Raw genomic sequence first — 25438 nt, 5'->3', positions numbered from 1 at the left:
TTTTGGAAAGTTAAGCTGCCCCGATGGTTGGTCGTGGTGTTACATTCTATGGACTCATACTAAGGAATCAAATGTATTATGCCTATTCACAAAATAAAGATAAAGTGTAGTGGCTCTTGAACAACAAACTCATTTAATGGTTTTTTAAAAAGTCTTTTTTGTAACAAGCACAAATATATATATATATATATACATATATATATATATACACATATATATATACATATATATATATGTGTATGTATGTGTGTATATATATATATATAAAGTATGTACATTTTAAATATCTGTGTCTGTATTTATCCAAAACCAAGAATGGGTGGAGATCTCCTCCTGTATACCTTTGTGTACCAGGGCATACCCAAATGTTTGTTTGATGAATGAATGGGTGAAACCATGAAAGACTGACTTGAATGAGTTAAAAAGCAATGTAGGCTGTTGCCTCAGATAAGTCTCCTCTCAGGTTTTCCAAGATCTACCTAGACTGCGTGAAGTATAGAATAAAAAGCACATTAGCTCAAAGATACATCGTCAAGGAATTATACGTTATAAAAAGTACTCATTGATGACCCACGATAAAATTAATGGAACTGAAAAAATTATCTTTTCAAAAGAGACATGCTGAGACTAAACAACTTTGCATAAATAGGATCAATGAGATCAATGAAAATTTGCTAGAGCAACATTGATTCATTTGCTTTTTGCAGTTTTTAGTACCACCAGAAGTTTATTTCATAAGTTGCTCACTTGGAATTCATCACATATTTTCTAATGGAAAAATGCAAAAAAATGGAGGCTACGTTCTTGGATTAGCTCATTTTTTTTTGATATGCAAGGTTTGTTAAAGGGTCACAGCAAATAGTTGTACAGTTTGTGTACTTCACAGAATCTCCAACAACAGGATGAAGGGACAGAAATTCAGCAGTGCTTTTGTCAACCAGTGTAAGGGACAGGTTTTTTTGATGGTTTCTTTATAAGAGTGGCACCTTTTGGAATTTATCCTCTTGGATTGGATTGTCTTCTGTGTTTCTCATAAAGATGCCTTGGGTTTGTGCTAGAGGCTGCTCGTGACTGAACAATGAGTCACACACATGAGTTATAAGCGTTATTTAGATGGGAATTTGAATTCTGAGTCTTCATTAAGGAAGCCAGACTAGCATTTCTTCAGGATTCACTGAAGGAGAAGTTCTCCTGGTCCTTTCCTGTGTGTCATGAGCACTGAGTAGAGCCTTCCCTGGCTCTTCTAGAATAGGAAGAGGTATGGGAGGTTGGGGACTCTCATGAGAGGCAGAAGTTTCCTTCGATCCCAGAGTGTAGATGAATAGAAGCTGTGCAAGTCAAGGTCTCTGTGAGGGCATAGGCTTCCTGAAATGCCAGGCTTGGTATGGGTGGAGTAGCTGTAAGTCCTTGAGTTTTATAGGAACTTTGCAAGTTAGGCACCACAGAAGAGTGAGTGAGTGAGTGAGTGTGTGTGTGTGTGTGTGTGTGTGCGTGCACATGCACACATGTACACACTTACATGTTAAAATTTCCCTGGGCAAGTTGACAGCCGGGGGACTTCTGCACTGACAGGCTAAATGCTATGGAGGGGTTCCTTGGAGGTGTCTTTAGAGGATGGGATGGATAGAATTCCATCTGCTCACCACTGTTGGGCAGGAGGGAGACTTGTACTTTCTCAGCGGGCTGAGGTGGGGACTCTCAGCGTTGGTGGGCGGTGGAAGATGAAGTGCTAGTAGGTTATTCGTCTATATCATTTGTAAGGTTGACATTTTGAAACCAATGAATTTCCATAGGTGAACAATAGATTCTTACCGTCATAGAGCTGAGTTTTAAAATGCTATAAATCAATACATTTTGTTTTCATTTTGTTCTTTCTTAGTTCTTTAGTACTGAGAAAGCCAAAAAAGGGCAAATAAAATCTCAATTTCACAATATGATCAGTTCTCCAAACTTAAGAAGACCAAGTCACATTAATTAGAAACCATTTCAATAATTAAAAAATTCTTTTGGAAAACAAGACACTTAGAGCTCACTTGGATGTGTGATCTAGTAACAGTATTAATCAGTTGAATAATCCACATTAATCAGTCCTGCCTCGAAGTAAAATTATTAATCAACTTGATGATCTAAGCAATCGTCTGAGGAAATGAGTTTGTCTTAGAATTTAAAAAGTGATAATGGAAAAGTTAAAAAGGGAGAGAGAACAAGCAAAAGAATGACATTCTCGTCAGTTTTATTTCATTGATTTCAATACCAGCTTTTCCACTAATGTAGAATGACTCTGAACAAATAATTATAAATAATTGCCCCTCTTAATGGTGTCCTCTTATCTCCATTTAGAGAGAAAGCTGTATGCAAGTTTGTCAGTGGTGAGGAAGAGCTACATTGGGTTGTTTCCTTTGCCCTTCCCCCCGCCCCCTCCCCAGGATCAAAGTTGGTATCCTCTGGAGACTAATGAATAGCATAAAAGCTGAGGCCATATGGGACACTAAAGAGGCTGAAATTGAGGCAAACTATCATTGCATTTGGTTATTTCAGCCAAACAAGAAGAGAGCAAGAACAGATCCAAACTAGTCATTGGCTACTTGGCCACTCTGAGACTAAAACAACAACAGCAACAACAACAATGATGTTTAGTTCAGGTTTCCACTGATAATGTGGAATTTCAATCATACAGGAAAACTGGGGTTATCCCATCATGATGAAGCATTCCTAAGTCTACGTGTAATCTCCTGGTAATCAACAAAAAAAAAAACTCTATTGGGGAAGGAATAAAAGATGGAAGTCAGGGAATGTTACCAAAGAAATATTTTCAGAAATTCTCTTATACTAAGTGACGATTATAGCAGCAATTGATTTGGGGCCCTTTTGTTGAAGAGAATAAAAACTTCCCGAGAGCGCACTGTAAAATGATGGTGTGGAGTATTTGAAGTGTAGCCCCAGTAGATTATGTCCCCTTTTACTTGGGACTGAGGGAACTCCTTCTGTCTTTCTTAGGCTGAGCCCCTGTTGGCTTTGCACCAGTTTTTCACCTGTCCCTTCCCACTGTCTCCATTTAGATATGTCATTGTATTCATAGAGCAAGCATGAACTACTATGTAGGGTCAAGCCTGTAGCTAAACAATGACAAAAACCAAGCAAAACAAAAATTGTTTGTAAAGTTGGTCTTCTTCTAATCTTAGCACCCATTGCTGCAAACTTTAAATCTTAGGCAGCTAAATCATTGATTTCTCCCCAGTAAGAAATTTGTGAATTAAACTTATTTTGCAAGGAAAAATTAAAGAATATATTCATAGATAAAGCAAAGAAGATGAAAAAAAAAAAAAAGGATGCAGCACCCATGAAGGTTGGGGTTGTTATTTTGGAATCAATAACAAAATCTTTGCGTGTTTGATTACTTCTCTTGAGAGGCTGAACATCTTTAGGATACAAGTTTTAATTTAACCGAAAATCTTCTCTTGTGTGGCTTGGCAGATGTGAAAGTTCGAGAATCTCAGAAAAATCATGTCGAAAGAACCTGCTTACGAGAGATCATGGGGGAGTGGATTTGGTTGACGACACAGACTATTGAGTCCTTACAGAGAATTGTTTGTCTTCCGTTTTTAGATGGCTTTAATTCCTCCAAATTGCTCCTTGAATAATAGGAGAAAGGCAATTTGAATTTCAGTGACAGATTGGACATAACAGGTTGCAACTATTAGGTCTAATTTTACCATACTGAGAAATAAAATTGCCTAAACATAAACATCGATCACTGATGCAGTAAATTAATTTGTACAGAAAAAGTAGTTTAACTGCAGTGCACATTAAACATAGAAAATTTTCAAAATTACTGCTCTCTGAATTAATTTGTACACTTGTTTACTTGTTAAAAGCACGCATAAATTTTTTTTTCCTAAGGCAGTGCGGGTTTGAAGTGAGTAAGAAAGAAGTATAAAAAGTGGCAAGGAAATAGGAAAATGTGGAAGTCATACCAACAGACCTGAATACTTGAAAATAGTATTTTTTTTCCTGTTCTTCACTTTTTTTTTGTTTTTCAGTGCTATTTAGAGCGTGCTTTGTTTTTGAATCTGTTTATAAGACCACTAAAGATGTGTTTATTCTCCCTCATTATAACAAGATAAATGTGATGTTTTAATAGTCCTGACTTACGTTTGCTAAGAATTGGAGGTGTGGAGTAATTAGAAAGGTTTTATGGTTTGGTTCCTTGGTGAGTTTACATCCAGAGGTGTCCTAGGGCTTGGAGCTGTTAATATTGCATTCCTGGACCATCTGACCCGTGAGTTTCTTTGTATTTAACCCTTAAGAAAATCGGTGGACATGTTTTCATTGTTACCTGTAATTCTATTATGAGGAATGCATGGCAAAGTTTGGATAGTATCTTTTCAGACTGTTCCAGCTGCCGCGGAACGGGAGCTGGCAATGTGGTGTGCTGTGATACCATCTCCTGCCTACAGTTTTCAAGGACAGTGGTTCGATTCAAATACGATTCTGATAAGTGGCAGGTTTTCGTGTCTTTAATGCCTTGACAAGGGCATCACTCTCAGGAGAGGGAGGTGAAACCGTTTGGACGAGGGCTCCATCCCTGCTCCTTTGTGCTGACACACTAAGATAATGGACAATTAAGAGAACCTTCACTGCAGGTGAAAGGATGAGGTTATCACTAATATAAAGGAGCCCATGGGGTGCTGGGGTATGAAGGAGAAGAGGAATGGGAATTTTTAAAAGGAATATAAAACACACAGATGAGACGCCTAATAACTGTTCACATATTGCTCTTTCACATGTGATAATGGTGAGTGATTGCAGTGTTCACTATTGCTTGCTTTAACTTTTTAAAAAAAGATCTGGTTCATTGCATTTGACACAAAGTGCTGCAGAAAACTTGCCTCTATGCTAGCTCGCCTGTCACAGAGCAGGTGAGCGCAGATAATAAAAGGGTTTGTTTTTGTGGAATCTGGCTTTTGGACCACCTTTCGTGGGGTTTTGCAAATTGACTCGTGATAATCTGGGGCCATGGCTGTCAACCTTGACTGCACTCCCCAGGGCCCCAAATCTCAGAGAGTCTGATTTACTTGATCTGGGGAGGGTCCCAATACTTTTAAAAGCTCCTTGGACAATTCCAGCCTGTAGCCTGGTCACAGGCTCTTGTTACAGAGTTTGTAACAGAAGGTTCAAGCATCTCCATGCTTGGCTTCCCTGACAGACTGTCTGATTCCTTAATAGGCTTGAATAAGGGTGTGTGTGTTGCTATTAGAGAAGATGTATCCTGTAAGTTACTAATAGCATACAGAATATGTTACTAAACATCTAGTGTTTATGCCGACTTCATGGTTTAGCATTCAGGTGCACCTGGAGAGAAAGAAGTCTCTTCTCTCGACTGCTGTTCCCTGCTTGCCCCCACTGTCTTTTTGTTTCTGTGGGGTTTTTTTCTGGTATATTAATGGAGATTCCTCCTCCACTGATACTGTGCATAAATGACCGATAGTGTGGGGAGAGTCACCTCAACGTGAGGGCTTCCATAAAGCTTGTAAACTGCATTATTTAGGGTCATAATGCAATAGGGTGCCAGCAACTTTGTATCTAGACCTCTAAAACTATAGGGGTGGCTGTCTTGTATGCATGTTAATCACAGGGGGAAAACCTCTCGTACCATTTAGCACTAATAAAAGTGAGACAGTCCTGAGTATTTCTAAACTGAGTGTAGAAGAGGTTAACTGATTTTCTTTTGACTTAAACTTTCATTTGTCTCCAAGAGCCCAGGACAATAGAGTGCACTGCTTCTGATAAGTATGGGTTCTCCTCAGCCTGAAGAGATGTGTGCGATAAGATAAGATGGTTTGAAAAGAGAGAGAGAGAGAGAGAGAGATAGAGAGAGAGAGAGAGCGCGCGCTTGAGGGAAAGGAATAGGAGGAGAGGGAGAGAGAAAGTATGTTAACTGCTTTGACTGCAAAATGCCCCCTGGTAGCCAGAGATAAGACACCTTGAGCTACTCAGAAGACCTTAAACAGGATGTAAATGAAGCCAATAAAAATCATTTGAGATCAAGCCACTTTTCTACTCCCCTCCTATTTCCAGCCCTGACAGCAGAAGGCTTAATTTACTGTATGGCATGCCACCCTCACATGCAGTACCCAGGAAGTTGCGAGAGACTGAGAGGAGCCAGTTCAAAAAACAACATCTCTACAGTTTCTAGGGAGGTCCAAATTTAAGGCATTTAATCAGCAGTTCTAGAAATGCCTTCCTGAGTGGAAAAAGAAAGTATTGCTGATTATCGGAAGCTCCTGTCCCCTTTCCCCTCTTCCTGCTTTGTATTTAGTTAAGACAGTCGTCTTCACGTGAAGTGGTTTTCGCGGGGCGAGCTGCGTTTCATACCATATTGATATTTTTCATCAGGCTAAGGCAGCTCGAAAGGAATTAGCAACAAAAATTAAAGACATAGACTTTTTCAGGTACATATTTGAAGCAAGCTGTTTATTCACAAGTCTATCCGCATCATGTAACACCCAGCTTTTATGTACTTGAACTTTATAACTTTCAAAATGGTGATTGTCTTTCTCTAGAAACATACAAGCTGCTGCCAGCCACAGGAAGTAACTTATGGGAGCTAATTGGACATTACACTGAAAAGATTTGAAGCTGGGAGTCCTACTGAAAGTGGGAGGGGCAACTGTTAAGGGACAGGAAGGCAAAGGAGATAATGATCTCATTTTCTTTTTGTAAAAGCTGCTCCTTGGAAGGCCTGGGATTCCATTTGGTCTTTGCATAGGGAGAGGAACCCCACCATCAGCCTTGTTCTGGTGAGAGCAGCGAATATGGAAAAGGCACAGCCGAGTGTGGCCAACTTTAAGCAGAGGGCTTAAGTTCTTTAGGGGAAAGAAAAGATTCTACGGTGGTTTTCAAACATGGGAGTGCAGGGGAAACACTCTGAAGCTTGCTACAAGTGGGGATTTCTGGGTCGCCACTTGTTCAGAAGTTCAGAGCCAGTAGGCACTGGGCTGGAGCTTAGGAGTCTGCATTTTCAGCAGATAGTTTGGGAGGTTGGGGAGCAGGGAGTGATGGATTATACTGAGAAACACTGCCCTGGATCATCTGGTTGGGGGAGAGGACCAGCCCTTGGTTTTGTCGCACAGAGTCATGGTGGCCACAATAATCATCGAGGAAGGATAGCTTAGGGAAAGGGGAAAAGCAGCCTTCATTGAATCCCTCTCTGGGATGAGTGGTAGGGAATGTGCCTCTCAGGGCAGAGCAAGACAAAGGTGAAGCTAACTATAGCTCTAGTTTTATGGAAACTTCTCTTCTGCTTTTCCTTGCCAATACCTGATCTGACCAAGCCACCCTTGCTCAGAGGAGAGGATAGAAAGAAGAGAGAGAAGGAAAGAGACCCACTGTTAAGGAGAACTGGAGGAGTGTGTGTGTGTGTGTGTGTGTGTGTGTGTGTGTGTGTGTGTGTGTGAAGTGTGTGTAATATTTCCTAGCCAGTAGCCAGTAGTGAAATTAAATTAAGAAATAGGCTGTCATGACCTGTCATCCACAGGTTATGGGATCATAGTATTGTTATGTGATTTTGTTTTCCTGTGTCTGTGTGTATATACACGTCAGTGAACATAAATTAGTTTTGTAATAGAAGAAACAGTGAAGTCTTTAATAAAAGGAATGAGCAACGTTAAATACCATTTTTAAGTTTATTCATTGACTCATGAAAAACTAGATGACTTGGTGGCATTTGAGGTTGCTGTTTTAGCAGGGAGGGTTAAGGAAGGACACCCTTGGAGAGTTATCTCACGCCTGGACCAGGCTGCCTCCCTTGGTTCGTGTTTCAGTGCCACCATCAACTGCTACTGTTAGTGCGAGATTATAACATGTTCCTCCCTCTCATTGACCTGTGTGTTCCTTAGTAAAGTTCAGACTTTTTTTTTTTTCTGAAGGCTAAGACTTCCCACGGACCTTCAGTCTTCTGTTTCATATATATGAAAAGTTAGGAATGACAGCCTTGACTTTCTTTACTCTGTGTAGGCTTCAATCAAATTCACTTATTTTCTTTCCTTTGATCCCTCAAGTCGGACCTAGAGGTGTGCGTAACCCATACCAAACAACATCGGGCCATCTTTAGAGAAAAGAGCAGAGCCCAGATGTGGGAGGAGGCTTCGTAAAGATTCAAAAACCAGCCCTTTCTAACAGACAGCAGTTAGTCAGTCAAGATCCCAGGACGGTGCTAGTAGGTTTTAAAGTCTCAGAGTATTTGAAACGTGCTGTTGCAAGGGTCATACCAATAAGCCTTGGACATATTCAGATGTGTATGGCTCTCCATATCCCCCTCTTCAAAGGCAAAAAACAGTGTCATAAATTTCTCCATGAAAATTATGATTCAGAATTGGTGCATTTCACATGAGGACTAAGCAGGTACATATCAAATTCCTTATTACCTGACTCGAATTTCATAATTTACTCTTTTTTAAATCCTATTAGCACATTAAGTTTTCAGTGGAATTTTATCCACTGCTTGTGTCCTAGCTGTTGGGTGCCAGAGGTGTAGATGGCTACATGTCATTGTGAAACAGGAGTAGATGGGGGTCTCCAATTGGTTCCCCCAACTCCAGCCAGCTTTATTTCTTGGCTTGTTACTATGGCCACACTGCCTTGGATTCTTATACATTGTTTTGTGGTTTTAAAATTCCCTTGGATATAGACCGAATGAAGTGGTATAAGGAATTATCATGGGGTTTTTGAGGCATGACTTTGTCACTGGTTTGGGGATATTTGTCAGACGTCTCATCCTATGTATGTATGTTTAAACATATAAATATAGAATTTAATAAAAGCATTATAATTATATGTAATATGTGTTAATCACTAAAAGTAGCATTGTAAAGATGTCCCCTAATAAAGTGTTTGAATAAGACATGATTGTGCATTGACTCATGTTAAGTGGCAAATTACTATGATTAACACTTTTGTAATGAGAAATAGTAAAAGGATTTCAAAAATTACTTTAGCAGAAATCATTAGTCTATTCTGAACATTTTAGTTAACGCTGCATAAACACACACACCCACACACACACACTCACAATTTTGGCCAGGATTTGTTCCCATAGATAAATTACCAGAACTGTTACAAGAAAAAAAATGATAGGAACTGGATGGATTTTATTTTTATATTTATTCTCAGATAGAGTTTCTAGAGAAGAGTAAACTGAACCAGAAATGAGAAATGGAAAATGAAGGGAGAGTAAGGTACCTGGAAAAGCCATCGGATTGATAATCAGTCTTATTTTCAGGATTGCCCCTTTCAAATTTTGCCCAATGAGGTAAATGGAAGGAAAACCTGATGTGAATGAAGAAGGGTATTTGATATTGTATGACCTGTGTAGAAATATTTCATCACACCCTTGTTAGAGTGGTTTTAAGAAAATTCTTCTGTCCTTTGCAGCTTACACAGTACTTTACCAAACATAATCTCACTTGAAATAAAGGACTCTTGGGGCACCTGGGTGGCTCAGCCGGTCATGATCTCACAGTCGTGAGATCGAACCCCACGTCAAGTTCTTTGTGGAGTGTTCAGCCTGTTTAAGATTCTCTCTCTCTCTCTCTCTCTCCCTCCCTCCCTCTCTCCTTCTGCCCCTGCTTCACTTGCCCTCTCTCTCTCTCTCAAGAAAGAAAGAAAGAAAGAAAAAGAGAGAAAAAACTTTTTTTAAAGGAATAAAGGACTCCTTATGTCATATGGGTTGCTTGGGATCTGACCTCACTTTTCAATTTTAGTTTTACTATTGAAGTGTTAATGTAAAAGTTACTGATTCTGTTGAAACACCAGAAAACTCTATCCAGTGAGGATGCATCAGTGATTTGTCCTACTGTAGATCTCTTCATATGTACAAAGTTTCAAGATAGTCCAACATCCCCCAATTTTTTAATACCACCATCCCGCAGTTTTTAATATCACCACCATATGTCACTACCCCATAAAATGCATCAACACTGATTGAGGAGCAGATAATACACACTACTTTGAGTTGCAGCTGCTAGGTGGTTGGCTAGGTGCGCTCACTAGCTATCCGAGAGCACTGGGTTTTATACTCCAGCCTGACAACCTGGTTGTGAGTCAAAGTTTGTGCCTTAAAATTAAAAAAAAATATATTTGTCTTAGACCTTAAGGGTTCTTACCATATTTTAGACATATGAACATCCATATCAAGAACATGGAGGTCCGTTGTATTATAAAACATCAAATAGACATAGATAATAGGTGATTGTAGTAATATTTCCCCCCTAAACTTTGTAACAGTTTTTTCTATATTAGCACACCATATTTATCACTTTACTGCACGATGAACCCACAGGGGGTGCTAATTGGTCATTAATTAAATTTTAGCCTTTCAACACTTTTGTATTCTCCAGTGGCTTTATCTGCAGTGAAGTATATAGTGTGGCCTTTTTAAACAGCCAGAAATTCCTATCAGCTTTACGGCTGCTATGGATATAATACAGGTGAAATTCAGCCCGAGTGAACATCATTTCAAGACTGTTATAATTCCTTGTGACCAGAAGTTTACCACCCTTGGACCAATGCCTACATGTTGAAAAAATGTTCAGTAAAAGTAGACTTTAATATGAGAAAACATTCTGAGGGACCAGATTCCTTTTTGAAAGAGAATCTGATTGCTTTGTTTGAAAATTCTAGTGGGTTATGGCAGTTCTTCAAGAAACCACTAACACAGTGGAATGAACTTTCTGAGGTCCATCATTGACTAATAAAAGTATTTTCAAACTTAGTTTTCTTAGTGGAAGAATTCCCTTTGCCTTATACTCCCCCAGTGAAGAGGTTAATGTAAAATTGCTAATGATTAACTTGGTAGCACTGAGGAATTTGCTGAGAATTTCAGAAGGTGTGGAGTTTTTTGTTTTTTTCTAAAGTATAATCGGTATATTTCACACTAGTGCAAAGGATTTTTTTAATTGTTTTAAATGTTTATTTTTTGAGAGAGATAGAGAGACAGTGTGAGTGGGTAGGCACAGAGAGAGAGGGAGACACAGAATCTGAAACAGGCTCCAGGCTCTGAGCTGTCAGCACAGAGCCTGACGTGGGGCTTGAACTCATGAACCATGAATGAGATCATGACCTGAGGGGAAGTCAGATGCTTAACTGACTGAGGCACCCAGGCACCCCTAGTGCAAAGGATTTTGAAGCAAAATAAAATTCCTCAAGAAATTTCTAAACAATTAAAATAGTGTGAGATAAAGGGCTGGTGTCAGAACTATGTAATGTGGCTTCAAGATTTTGAATGCAGACCATTCCATTATGGGGGTTTTACTTTGGTAATGAGTTAATCACAACTTCCCAGTGTGTGCAGCTCTTAAGGAAAAGCCACTGCACATTGACCTTCAAGATAACTCTAACAGCATTTAGAAGATTTTTGGGGGGTATTTTTATTTATTTTCTTAAAAAAAATTTTTTTGCATTTATTTATTTTTGAGAGAGAGAGACAGTATGAGCAGGAGAGGGGCAGAGAGAGAGGGAGACACAGAATCAGAAGCAGGCTCCAGGCTCCAAGCTGTCAGCACAGAACCCAATGTGGGGCTCGAACCCACGAACTGTGAGATCATGACCTGAGCTGAAGTCGGCCGCTTAACTGACTAAGCCACCCAGGCGCCCCATTTTTATTTATTTTCTATTCAAAATTTTTTGTAATGTTTATTTTTGAGAGAGAGAGAGAGAGAGAGAGAGAGAGACTTAGTGTGAGCAGGGGAGGGGCAGAGAGAGAGAGGGAGACACAGGATCTGAAGCAGGCTCCAGGTTCTGAGCTGTCAGCGCAGAGCCTGACATGGGGCTCAAACTCACAAACTGTGAGATCATGATTGAGCCGGAGTTGGATGCTCAACCGACTGAGCCACTCAGGTGCGCCTTATTTTCTATTTTTAAACAAATAATGCCTGTTAAGTCCTTTAAAAGTATTAGAATTTCATTATGAAAAAGGCAACAACTAAATGATAGTTAATTTGTTTTCCTTTGTATTATTACCACACTTACCAGTTATAACCTAAAGGTGACTTTGACTTTCATAGTAGTAGTAACAATTTAGTACATTTTTATATTGTAAAAATTTAGAAAGCTCTTTTATCCAATGTCGTGTTTGATTCTTATGATATTAACTATGATGCAGGCTGGCATTTTTCTGATATTATAGATAAGGAAGCCAAAACTTAAAAAAAATAAGTAAATCCTAGAGTGCACAAGCAAATATCAGACCCAAACACATAGTAGGTGCTTAATAAATGCTGGTTAAATAAATGAATGAACAAAATAAGCCATGAAGAACTGCTTCAAATTCCTTGTGGTGTGAGGTCATGTATAAATACTAGACAAGAAAGTCACTAAAACTGGCCTTCTAACTCAAAATAGTAGAGATAAAAAGAGAGCCGACTTGGGAAAATTCACTGTGATGATGTCTATCATTATTAAGGGAAAGAGAAGCATGTTGAATAATATAGAATGCTTCCATCGCAGCACCGTAAACAGATGTGTGATACATGATTGCCAATTATTGAACGCCAAGAGGTTGATGCTTATCATTAGTTATATATGTTTTTAAGTAAGCCAAAGGATAGAAACAGTAAAGCAGTTCTCCCCCCCCTCCCCCCCCCCCCCCCCCCACGTAAATGGAAACCACTTTCCTTCTGTCTGGCTTCAGAAACAGGTCTCCATTTCCGTGAGGGAGATGACTGTTCTTTAACTGGTTTCGCGTCAGCTTTTTCCTCTGATTTGAGAGGTGGAGTTAAGTGTGAACTGCTTAAGAATGCACTGTTTTCTGTTTAATTTGGCTGCGGAAGATGGAATTCATTGAGCTCCGTCTGTTCAAGTGAACTTTAAGCAACAGTAAGCAAAACATTTGTACTTCTCTCTGCACACGAAATAGAAATGTGTCTGGCGAAAGAGACAGCGTGGATATAAAGACCCACCGAGGGCAAAGGAGGGGTGATAACAACTTCTTATCTCTTATGTTGGCTCATCTGAAGAAGCGCTAAAGGATTGTTGGGGAAAGTGAGCCTCTTTTTTCATTGAAAGTGAGCTCTGATAGCTGGAATTCATCTTAATACTGTGGTGAAAACTGTGCACCACCAATTCCTGCTCCCCACAGCTGCTGTCATTAATGGGTGACCACTCTTTTCCCTCATAACCTAACTGTTAATGCATTTAATTGGTCCTTCTAGAACAATTTGGAATGTTACAGAATTTAAAAGCATCTGTGAATTATAAATAATTTTAAAGTTTACATTTCTCTTTTGAACACCCAGTAAAGAGTATTCATTTTCAAGTAGTTAAATAAGTTTTATGACAACGAAGTGAATTTTATGCGGGGCTGTTGATTTTTGCAGAAAGTACGAAAGTTCTATCATTAAAATTGCAGCTTTTCTAAAACTGTTGATATTTCTATTGAGAATGAAAGGAAGCAATTGTGTAATCGTGTGTAATGGTTTATTTAGAATGACCATATCTTTAGCCATCGGAACCATTGCTTTAAAAATGTATTGTGTAATTTGGTTAGATGCTTTTACATATGGTGGTGTAAAATTGTTACTGTGATAGCACCAGGTTAACATGAGGAATATCTTTATGTTACCTGTGTCTGTTAAACACACGTGTCAAGATACTGTTCTCTTTGAGTGGTGCCTAACTTCTCTTAGTCTTTGTGTGCCAACTATATATTCTCCTTGGGATTCTCAGTTTATCGTAAGGTGGCTCAGGCAACTAATGAATGAAAAAAGGACGGTGAACTCTTCTTAATATGAAAGTTCAGAACCGCTCCTATAGTGTCTGTGCTGACAGACATAATCATTTTAAGCCGATGGAGGAGATAACGTGGAGATTTGCTCTGGTCTTGTGTTTTAACCTATTGTTCCACGCTTAAAAAATCATCTTTGAAATGAACTTATTTTGATGTTCAATAATGCAATGACTGTATTGCTAGTGTTCTATGAAGAGAGGTACTCTGAAAATTACATTCTTGGCTTCAGAATTACATAGCACAATACTTGTTCCAAGGTTATCTGTCTGTAAAGACCCAAGATTATATCTTCTGTACGATAACTTACTTGGAACAAAGTCAGCATGGACTTATGGTCCATTAATTTTTAGATACCACCAACTATTTATGTTTTATTTTCTTGATGGCTGAATGTACAATGCTTAAGGCACTGTAGATTTCCATCGGGCCAATCCTTAAATATTCCAGTGGTTTCATTAAAGGAAAGAAAATGTTAAAATCTGTTTATACTATATACATAGAATTTTATATGCGGAAGCATAAATGCACACACCACATATAAATCTTTTTGTTTACATATGCAGCTTTTCTTCTAGGGATGATAGGTGCCCCAGAAACATTCGCTAATCTCTGTAACACCCCAGAGGGTAAGGAGCAAGAATTATTATCTTCATATTGCAGGTGAAGTACCTAGGCAAGGACAGATTAAACGACTTGGCCGGGTCACTCTCTAAGTCAGTTATGAAGCTAGAAATAAAACTCCAGACTCTTGACTTTCCGTTCACATTCTGAGTCATTGCCCTGTTGTCATTACACCAGACCTGTCACTATGTGTGCGTTTCTTCCCTGGAAAAGTTACCATTGATGTAAATCCTGTCCCTGTTAAGGAGCCTTGCTGTGTGGCACTTGAACACACATGATACTGAGTCCCTGAAGTGCAATTTAGAGAGTACTCTGCCGTTACGATGAACGAGCTCAGGTAGCCAAAGGATATCAGTAAGCCAGTTTCTCGAGGGCCCAGCCCTAAGAAGAACTAAAAGTATCAGAAGTTTCCAGAACTTCAGAGCTTCGGATAATTTCCTTACCATTGACAGTGATTCACTCCACCTTGTTATTTTATTCTCTCCTTAATAATTTTGGATGGTCCATGTTGTTACAAAGTCAATGTTCTGAAAGGCTCGGTCCCTGCCCTCAAAAGGCATGTATCTTACACTAGGACATGCTTAATGGTTCAAGATCAGTTTTGGCATCACCCCAAACCTTTCTGCCCATCCTCTCTTCCTCCTTCTTTGATCTTTTTTTTTTTTAATTGGCTACTCCAGTTAGACTTGAAAGCAAGGAGTGGCCAGGACCCTCGGCATTTCTCAGCTGGCAGGCTGTAAACTGAGACTGTCGGGTCCCTGATTGGTGACCAGTCGGCACCTCTCGGGTGCGCTTGCCTGTTCCTCCCCAGCAGCCAGGATAAAATCACATCCAGTCTCTGCTCTCTCCTCTCCAGGTTGGCACACAAGGGGCCGGTGGCTTGGATCACAAAGGAACTTTGTGCTCCGGTGCCTTTTTTCTGTGGAATACCTTCTTCTAGGATGACTTCACTTTTCTGTTAGTGAGCACTTTTCCCCCATAAATATGACCGAACAGGTGTTGCTCTGCTGCTAACTGAGTTTCCAGCTGTCCTCCTCCGACACAGACCCAGCGAAATCTGTTGTTTCGTCCTTTTGGGCAGACTGGAGAACCATCAAGCCCGAGATGGAGGTCTTCCTTGCAGGATATGGCAGTTTTGTTGCCAGAAGATGGTCGGGAAAGCCTGGCTGGCTAACAAAGACAGGCCTTCAGCGGCTGGGTGTAGTTCCAATTCTGCATCCCCTTTGGCAGGAGCACAGAGGCTGCCGCAGTGTGGCCAGCCAGCAAAATTAGGAAATAAGGACCTCTTTTATTTACTCAGGCTGCTGAATCATGGGCATTCCTGTCTGCTTGGAGAAAAGTCAGGCGGCTCTACTTTCCACTGAAAGTCTCAGGAGTGTTTGAGACTTTCATCTCGGAGTGTTCACACACTTGTTTTAATGTGCTTTATGGAAATGGTGAAACTCAGCAAGTACAGTTGCTGTAGAAAAACATCTGCACTAACTATGCACACACATTTGCATCTTTAAATAGACTTTTAGGCCACGGAACTGGTTTCCAGCGAAGTGTTTTTTTTTTTTTTTTCTTTTCTCCCACCCCCGCCGCCTGTAAGAGCTACAGTTCTCCGAGAGTCACCTCAGAGTGTAAAGTGACTGATTCCAAGACTTAAAATTTAGCACGGACATGTTAAGTACTTCACACTGAAATGCAGAAAACCTGCCATAACACAGAGAGACATTCCTGTAAGTAGCACTTAGTGCCGAAAGGGGAAAAAAGTTCGAGTTGATTCAGGAACCGGCATTGAAAGAATCCTCTGCAGTTTCTTCCCTGGGAAAAAAGAACTTGAAATAGTTGACATCTACACGAGCCACCTCAACATAGTTTGTGTTGTGATTGCCCAAAGGCCAAAGTTAGTGGGGACGGGCAGCTCTCAAAGACTTAGGTAGACCTCAGAGAATGTTGGCAAACACCAGGGCTACTGCACAAGTCTTGGGACACTGATCCCCTTAGAGCATGGACCAACTCCCATGGGAGTTTTGTCAGTGAGTTCCTTGTGTGTCCCTGGGAGCACACATCTGTTTATAGTATGTCAGCAAATGAGTTTTTTACACTTTAGATTTTAAAATAGAAATCAGCCTTTTGTGAAACCTTTATTTTTCTACAAGCAGCATTCCCTGCTCAAACTTTTTTCTCTGTTCCATCCCCCAGCCTGAGCCTTATGAATCCTGTACACTCTTTCCATGTGCTTCAGTTACAAAGACACATCATCTCAGATTTTCACTTTCTTTTCCCTCAAGACCGAATAATAGGGACCGGAGAGAGAAGAGAAGGTTTCCAGCTCTCTTGAAACCCGATTGAGTAAAAACTTGATCCTAACCCTCGGCTCACTTGACATGTTGAAATTTACAAGCTTAAGAGAACAGTTATGTAATAGGTATAGTCAGGCATGGCCCACAGACAAGAACCTGATTTAAGAGTGGTGTCGGGGATTGCACACTATTTATAATGGTCTATTGCTCTGTAATTCTTTGTACATTTGTATAATAATATATCATGCCTGGACACAGTCTGCAATTTAATAATAAGTTCACTTGCTAAATTTTCAGGGTCAATAGTTATTTTCTTCAAGTCTAGATTCATGACAAATTCTGATTCACTGTTTTCCCAACTGTACAAATGAGATGATGTGTTTGAAAATATTTTTCAGTGAAACAACAGGACATAAGCCTAAGAGTAAATGTGAAATATAGCAGGTTTTTACCTAGACTGCTGAGCAAATTTAATAAATAGCAATTGTTTTCAATTAAGGGAAATATTTTACAACTTTGGTTTGTTTTAGGGACACTTGTCTTTAAGTGACTTATAGTTTGTTTTTTAAAAGGATAGCTAGAATCACCATTGAGTTTGTTTTGAATTTTCTAAAATCATTTTTCTGTCTGTTCGATGGTGAGTTGAGTTGTCTGCCTATGTTCTTTCTATGTATCCACTTTACATTTAAATCATACCCAGAATTACCAGGGCCTTTCTTACGCTGTAAACATGTTGGGTTATAGACTCCTATAAATGAGGATGCAAAATCATGCGGTTTTCAACTTGTGTTGTGAGGCTTTGTTGCAGTGGGCAGGGATCCAGGAATGGTGTTTGGTTGTTTTCTCAGAGTTACATGGTTGCCATCTGGCATTGATAGTGAGATGGTGTTGTCATCAGTTTCTAGATGCAGGAAAGGAATGATCCTCATCTGTTTCCTGTGGATAAGCAAGAGGTTGATAATCTAGTAAAATCTTGTTACCTTAAAGAAAGCAGACGTGGAATTTGTTTACATAATGCTTGCCAGTTTCTACTTTTATGTTAATAATATAGCTTGCTAGTGAACTTCAGCTTTGAAGAATTTAAAAACTTATTTGATCATATTCAAATTGAGGTTTAGTCGAATATCCTAAGAGTATTCTAACTGGACCTTGTTATCCTGATAGAATCACTGTCCCCACCGGCTCCCCTCGACGGTCTTTGTCTGCATTTATGAACAACCTTGCTCTTTTGGAGAGTGAAAAGCTTTTACAGTTTCTTCTCATCTTGAATGATAGATTGTTTTGAAAAGCAAAAAAAAAGGGGGGTTTTACAACTTATTTGAGGAGGTCTTATTTTCCACTTGGATGTTAAGAAAACAACAGAAAGATCAGCACACATTTGCCAAGCGCCGAGTTAAAAAACACCTCATAGGAGGTAGAGTTACTTTATGGATAACTTGCTAAGGTTATATCTGGCTTTCAGTCTTGTTTGTCTTCTCTTTGTTACTCATAAATCTTTCAGCATTTACCATAATCATTTATCACTTTTCCTGTTTCCAGTTTTTCACAAGTCGCTTTGTCTCTGCTCACCTCAAAGTGCAGGTCCTGTTTGGCTAAGGAAGTTCATGCTGCTGAAGCTTTTGCAAAAGGAAGAAATGGTGGGCCACCTCTTGAACTTTCCAAGCAAAATACAGTATTACAATCTGGCCCTTGTGAAACTCTCATTTTTTCTTGATCCTGGCTGATCCCAGCTACATGTAATATCTAGCAGTGCCCTCCTAACACTTAATAATCCATTTTCTGGCCTATGGTGTTCGAATCTTTCAGTTATTGAAGAAATCCTGGTTGTCTTTCATTACACAAGACGTAATTATTATTGTGTTTTCTGTCTTCCTTCATGTGCTTACTTTTTAATATTTTTTTGCTGAAAGCAATAAGGTCTGTATCAATAAGAACCCCATAAAAAGATTTTGGTCTTCAGAATTGCCTTTTTTTATATAAAAACAAGCAAAATGCAGAGGGAATTTTTTATTAAATATTAGACATCTGGGTTGACTGCATTAATTTTAAATCATTCCTGTAATATTTCCCCTTTTCATTTCGTTCTTCAGACGCTCACATAATATGCAAATCATTTTAGAATGAATACAGAAGAAACATTAAATATATTAAAATCTGCGTTTTAATAAAATTGTCGATGCGTAATATATACCTTGCTCCTAAGGAAAAATGATAACAAGTAATAAAAGGGGTAATTTAGACATAGAGCTATTTAATATCTTCTTATATTTTACAACCCGGTAAAAAGTAAATGTAGAATAAAAGCTTTGGGTTCAGATTTGGACGTGTTCCACTCAAATGTTCTGTCCTCCATTCCCCCCACCCCCACCCCCACCCCCGCCAGGTTCTAGATAGTCCGACCGTATGTCCCTGCTGCAATGGTACTGTAAACCCGTTCTCGAGTGCTCAGCCCGTAAGATAAAACGTTCCATTGCTTCTCGTTGCAGATGGAGTGGATGTTGAAGATGATCCCACGTGCTCTTGGCCAGCTTCCTCGCCTTCCAGCAAGGACCAGACTTCCCCCAGCCATGGAGAAGGTTGCGACTTTGGAGAGGAAGAAGGCGGCCCCGGACTCCCGTACCCATGCCAATTCTGTGACAAGTCCTTTAGCCGCCTCAGCTACCTAAAGCACCATGAGCAGAGCCACAGTGACAAGCTGCCTTTCAAATGCACCTATTGCAGTAGGCTGTTCAAACACAAGCGGAGCCGAGACCGCCATATCAAACTCCACACGGGGGACAAGAAGTACCACTGCAGCGAGTGTGATGCTGCGTTCTCCCGAAGTGATCACTTGAAGATCCACTTAAAGACTCACACGTCCAACAAGCCATATAAATGTGCCATTTGTCGCCGCGGGTTCCTGTCCTCTAGCTCCTTACACGGACACATGCAGGTACACGAGAGAAACAAGGACGGGTCCCAGTCTGGCTCCAGGATGGAGGACTGGAAGATGAAGGACACTCAGAAGTGCAGTCAGTGCGAGGAAGGCTTTGACTTCCCAGAAGACCTGCAGAAGCACATCGCGGAGTGCCACCCCGAGTGCTCCCCAAACGAGGACCGAGCGGCCCTCCAGTGCATCTACTGCCACGAGCTGTTTGTGGAGGAGACGTCCCTCATGAACCACATGGAGCAAGTGCATGGCGGGGAGAAGAAGAACTCTTGCAGCATCTGCTCTGAGAGTTTCCACACGGTTGAGGAACTGTACAGCCACATGGACAGTCACCAGCAACCCGAGTCGTGCAACCACAGCAACAGCCCTTCCCTGGTCACCGTGGGCTACACTTCGGTGTCCAGCACGACTCCAGATTCCAACCTCTCCGTGGACAGCTCAACCATGGTGGAAGCCGCCCCGCCGATCCCAAAGAGTCGAGGGAGGAAGCGGGCTGCCCAGCAAACCCCTGACATGACCGTTCCCTCTAGTAAACAAGCGAAAGTTACCTACAGCTGTATTTACTGCAACAAGCAGCTATTTTCGAGCCTGGCAGTCCTACAGATTCACCTGAAAACTATGCATTTAGACAAGCCAGAACAGGCCCATATTTGTCAGTATTGCTTGGAGGTGTTGCCCTCACTCTATAACCTAAATGAACATCTTAAGCAAGTGCATGAAGCTCAGGACCCAGGTCTGATCGTCTCTGCCATGCCTGCCATAGTCTACCAGTGCAACTTCTGCTCCGAAGTTGTCAACGACCTCAACACTCTTCAGGAACACATCCGATGTTCTCACGGATTTGCGAACCCTGCAGCTAAGGATAGCAACGCATTCTTTTGTCCCCATTGCTACATGGGGTTTCTCACTGACTCTTCCCTTGAAGAGCATATAAGGCAGGTCCATTGCGACCTCAGCGGCTCCCGATTCGGGTCTCCGGTGCTCGGGACTCCGAAAGAACCAGTAGTCGAAGTCTATTCTTGTTCCTATTGTACGAATTCGCCGATATTCAACAGCGTTCTTAAACTGAACAAGCATATCAAAGAGAATCATAAAAACATTCCCTTGGCCCTGAATTATATTCACAATGGGAAGAAATCCAGGGCCTTGAGCCCCTTATCTCCCGTGGCCATAGAGCAGACGTCTCTTAAGATGATGCAGGCAGTGGGAGGTGCGCCTGCACGTCCGGCTGGAGAATATATCTGTAATCAGTGTGGTGCTAAGTACACGTCCCTAGACAGCTTTCAGACTCACCTAAAAACTCATCTCGACACTGTGCTTCCGAAATTGACCTGCCCTCAGTGCAACAAGGAATTCCCCAACCAAGAATCCTTGCTGAAGCATGTTACCATCCATTTTATGATCACCTCAACATACTACATCTGCGAGAGTTGCGATAAGCAGTTCACATCAGTGGACGACCTTCAGAAACACCTGCTGGACATGCACACCTTTGTCTTCTTCCGGTGCACCCTCTGCCAGGAAGTGTTTGACTCAAAAGTCTCCATTCAGCTCCACTTGGCCGTAAAGCACAGCAATGAAAAGAAAGTCTACAGGTGCACATCGTGCAACTGGGACTTCCGCAATGAGACCGACCTACAACTCCACGTGAAACACAACCACCTGGAAAATCAAGGGAAAGTGCACAAGTGCATCTTCTGTGGTGAGTCTTTTGGCACCGAGGTGGAGCTGCAGTGTCATATCACCACTCACAGTAAGAAGTACAATTGCAAATTCTGCAGCAAAGCCTTCCACGCGATCATTTTGCTGGAGAAGCACTTGAGGGAGAAGCATTGCGTGTTTGAAACCAAGACTCCCAACTGTGGAACGAACGGGGCTTCCGAGCAAGTGCAGAAGGAGGAGGTGGAGCTGCAGACCTTGCTGACCAACAGCCAGGAGTCCCATAACAGTCACGATGGGAGCGAAGAAGATGTGGACACCTCGGAGCCCATGTACGGCTGCGACATCTGCGGGGCAGCCTACACCATGGAGACCCTGCTGCAGAACCACCAGCTCCGAGACCACAACATCAGACCCGGAGAGAGTGCCATCGTGAAGAAGAAAGCCGAGCTCATTAAAGGGAATTACAAGTGTAACGTGTGCTCTCGAACCTTCTTCTCTGAGAACGGCCTCCGTGAACATATGCAGACCCACTTAGGCCCTGTGAAACACTACATGTGCCCTATTTGCGGGGAGCGGTTTCCCTCCCTTTTAACTCTTACCGAACACAAAGTCACGCACAGTAAGAGTCTTGATACTGGAAACTGCCGGATTTGCAAGATGCCTCTCCAGAGCGAAGAGGAGTTTTTGGAGCATTGCCAAATGCACCCTGACTTGCGCAATTCCCTGACGGGATTTCGCTGCGTGGTCTGCATGCAGACAGTGACGTCCACCTTAGAACTCAAAATCCACGGGACATTCCACATGCAAAAGACAGGGAATGGGTCTGCAGTCCAGACCACGGGGCGTGGCCAGCATGTCCCCAAACTGTACAAGTGTGCATCTTGCCTCAAAGAGTTCCGTTCCAAGCAAGATCTGGTGAAGCTTGACATCAATGGCCTGCCATATGGTCTGTGCGCTGGCTGTGTCAGTCTCAGTAAGAGCGGCAGCCCAGGCATCAACATCCCTCCCGGCACGAGTAGACCGGGCTTGGGCCAGAATGAGAATCTGAGTGCCATTGAGGGTAAAGGCAAGGCGGGGGGACTGAAGACGCGCTGTTCTAGCTGCAACGTTAAGTTTGAATCTGAAAGTGAACTCCAGAACCACATCCAAACGGTCCACCGAGAGCTCGTGCCAGATAGCAACAGCACGCAGTTGAAAACTCCCCAAGTATCGCCAATGCCCAGAATCAGTCCCTCCCAGTCGGATGAGGTAACTTGCCTTTTTAATGTTTGCTATTTAACCTCCTCAAGAAACTGTTGCCACTTCATGTTTACCCTTTCTGCAGCCTTATTTATTGTCATGTGCCCAGAGATGCGTAGATTGAAATGCAGTGGTGTTTTTCCCCCCATAGCCATTAGCCAGCAATTACTTGCTTCTTGATAAGCAGCATTTTGGCTTGAATGGTGCAAAATAGGACTAATTCCAGTCTCCCTAGGATATTGTCTTCTCTATGACTGAAGAGATCAGCACTCTTGCCAGCACCACTGAGATCTGGAATCTCAGCATAGCTTTACCGCGAGTTGAAATCCCCAGCTATGACTTGTGTGTATGGCAGAGAGATAATGACATAAAAGTAAGATGCAATGGGCCAACATGCTGGCTTAGAGTAAATTAAAAAGAATATATATATTTGTGGATAACAAATTGGGTAGGGGCGGCTTTATAATACCATGTTGTCAACACTCACTGTTTCTCTTTGTCTTCTGGGTAGTGAGCAAAATATTTTCTCACAACAGGATTTTGTAAAAGCCGCTACATTTATTAAGCGTCACGTGCCCAACGTTCCTTTAAAAGGCATCCCCTTAAATATCCCCGAGTCTTCACTGTCTGGTTTTGGGTTTCACAATTAAAGTGGATTTTTTTTCTTAGTTTAAGAGTGGTTTCATGCCTTCTTTGCCATAACGAGTATGAAAAATAAGTTCATTTACAATGAAATAGTTGTAGAAGTCATCAGTCCTTGAAGCTGAGCAGAGGATGGTTCATTTTATTATAATTTCTTTATGCTTTATCACCTGGTTTCCAAGAGTTCTTTTCCACTTCCCTACCTGCCCCTATCTGGAGATCCATCCAAATGCAGACCCCAGGGAGATCCATTTCCCTTCAGTTTGGGGTCACTGCATTTTCCTTATCTTGTCTCTGCACTCACACCCTCTTGGAGGCCCCCCTGCGTGTCCCTGCAGATAGCCATCAGTCAGCTGGTAGGGGAGAGCCTGGAAGACTGACACAGAGCCCATCCTCCTGAAATGTGGCATCTGCGTGACAGGCAAGCTCCCAAACTTTGAAGCTGCTTCCCTTTCTTTCCTTCCAAGGAAATCTGCACCTCTCTCTCATTTAAATAAATGAAGTCCTTTCCAACTGATGAGGACAGCTGCAAGAACATAGCTTTGATAATGGCTCCTGGCTCACGTGTTGGATCAAATAGTTTCTCTTGGTAGTTAGGATCATATGAAATGAATTGTTTTTTCCAACTTTTTATTTCATGAGATGTCTAAGCCTACAGAAAAGCTGAAAGAATAAGACAGTGAAATCATGTGTGTTTGTGTATCCGTATCACAGATATACCGGATATGAACATTTTGTCACATTATTCTCTCTCTCTCTCTCTGCAACCTTTTTATTAACCTGAACCACATGAAAGTGAGTTTCAGACATCATTATTTTTCTAAGAATAAGGACACCTTCCTATTTAACCACAACATTATTAATTAAGGCAATTAACTAAATCGGTTAAAGAAATCTAGTGGATCTATAATATCATCTATAAGAAGTCCATATTCAAATTTATCCACTTGTCCCGAAAAGGTCTTATTTTTAAAATGCTTATGAACGAGAATTTTAGAAATCCGTTTATGTAGAAAATTATTCCTCTCCCCCTTTTTTAATTTTTCTATGCTTAGCACATATAGAGGAGTTTGTATATTCATGTTTGATTTAAATGGTGCATAAAATTGATTTAAAATGACTGTATTTGTGTGTGTGTGTGTGTGTGTGTGTGTGTGCATGCGTGTGAGCGATTGTGGTGGTGTGTTCGTTAAAAATCAAGCAAAATGGGGCTCTTGTTTCTAGTAGATTGTGGAAAGGAATGTGCTTGTTCCTTCTCATCTGTTCCTGGCTTATGTTTTCTGATATTCCTAAATTGCTATGTATTATAATACCATTTGAGGTGAAAATTTTTTTAATGAGGGAGGACGTATAAATAGTCTTTACACGTTAATTTGGTTAGAGTTATTTGCTTAGAGAATTTATCATTAAGGGATGGTCAAGTATTTAATTATACCTAAAATCTTAATGATAAAGTTGAACTACATCCTGCACTTACATAGAATAATGTATAAAATATTTGAAAAGTACTTCTTACTTGTAATTCTTACAATAGTGTTTTTTTTAAGCACTGAGATACCTCGAGTTAAAAGTGACTCTTTTAGAAGGGTACCTCCTTATTAAGCCGGGCTTATGAGACCTTGTAGCAATGTCCTTAATCAATCAGATATAAGGATTCATTTATATATATTTCCTTTGTGCTTCAAAAGTTCACTAATTTGTTTGACATTTTCATCCATTGTTATTATTTTTTCTTCATTATACTATTAAAGTCATAAAATTTCATGTGCTCCCTTCCTTTCTGATATCCTCTATAATGAAAAATGTACAGTAGGCCATATTATTTGGACTTGACATAGAAAATTATCTATCATACGTGGAATTTTACAAAAAAAAAGTCCCCAAATAATGCATCAGCAAGAAAAAGTCATGTCATAAAAATTAATTTGTTCACATTCTTTGTTAGTCAAGTTAAGCTTCTGTGACTTTGCATGAGTGTTGTGTAAATTTTTTACCATGTAGGTAAGAGAGAAGTTATTACATAAGTCTTTGCCAAAAGACAGGTATGCCATGTGGGAATACATTTTATCACAAAAAGATGTCTGACATGTATGTCTATTGACTTAGATGTCCTAGGTAGGAATGAAGCACTTAGTGATATAGGTGGTATTTTCATCTCTTCTTCTGGCTGAGGATTGAGACTTCAGAAGAGAAAAGAAGACCACGGGAGATAATAAAACCTGGATACACAGATATTGTCAAGAGCAAGATTAGAATTTTTTCTGGACTGTGACT

At 40.8% G+C, this 25438-nt stretch overlaps 1 protein-coding gene across 1 annotated transcript in view; it reads left to right on the top strand.

Moving 5' to 3' along the window:
- ZNF521 (zinc finger protein 521) overlaps positions 1–25438 on the top strand; it is a 278549-nt gene that overhangs the window by 97906 nt on the left and 155205 nt on the right. Inside the window, exon 4 of the mRNA XM_042962128.1 lies at positions 19179–22531. Within this exon, the coding sequence (XP_042818062.1) occupies positions 19179–22531 (3353 nt within the window). The remainder of the gene's footprint in view (positions 1–19178; positions 22532–25438) is intronic.

This window comes from Panthera tigris, chromosome D3 (assembly GCF_018350195.1).
Source record: "Panthera tigris isolate Pti1 chromosome D3, P.tigris_Pti1_mat1.1, whole genome shotgun sequence".
Lineage (NCBI taxonomy): Eukaryota > Metazoa > Chordata > Mammalia > Carnivora > Felidae > Panthera > Panthera tigris.
Note: the sequence above shows the minus strand (reverse complement) of the source record. Positions and strands in the feature narration are given on the sequence as shown.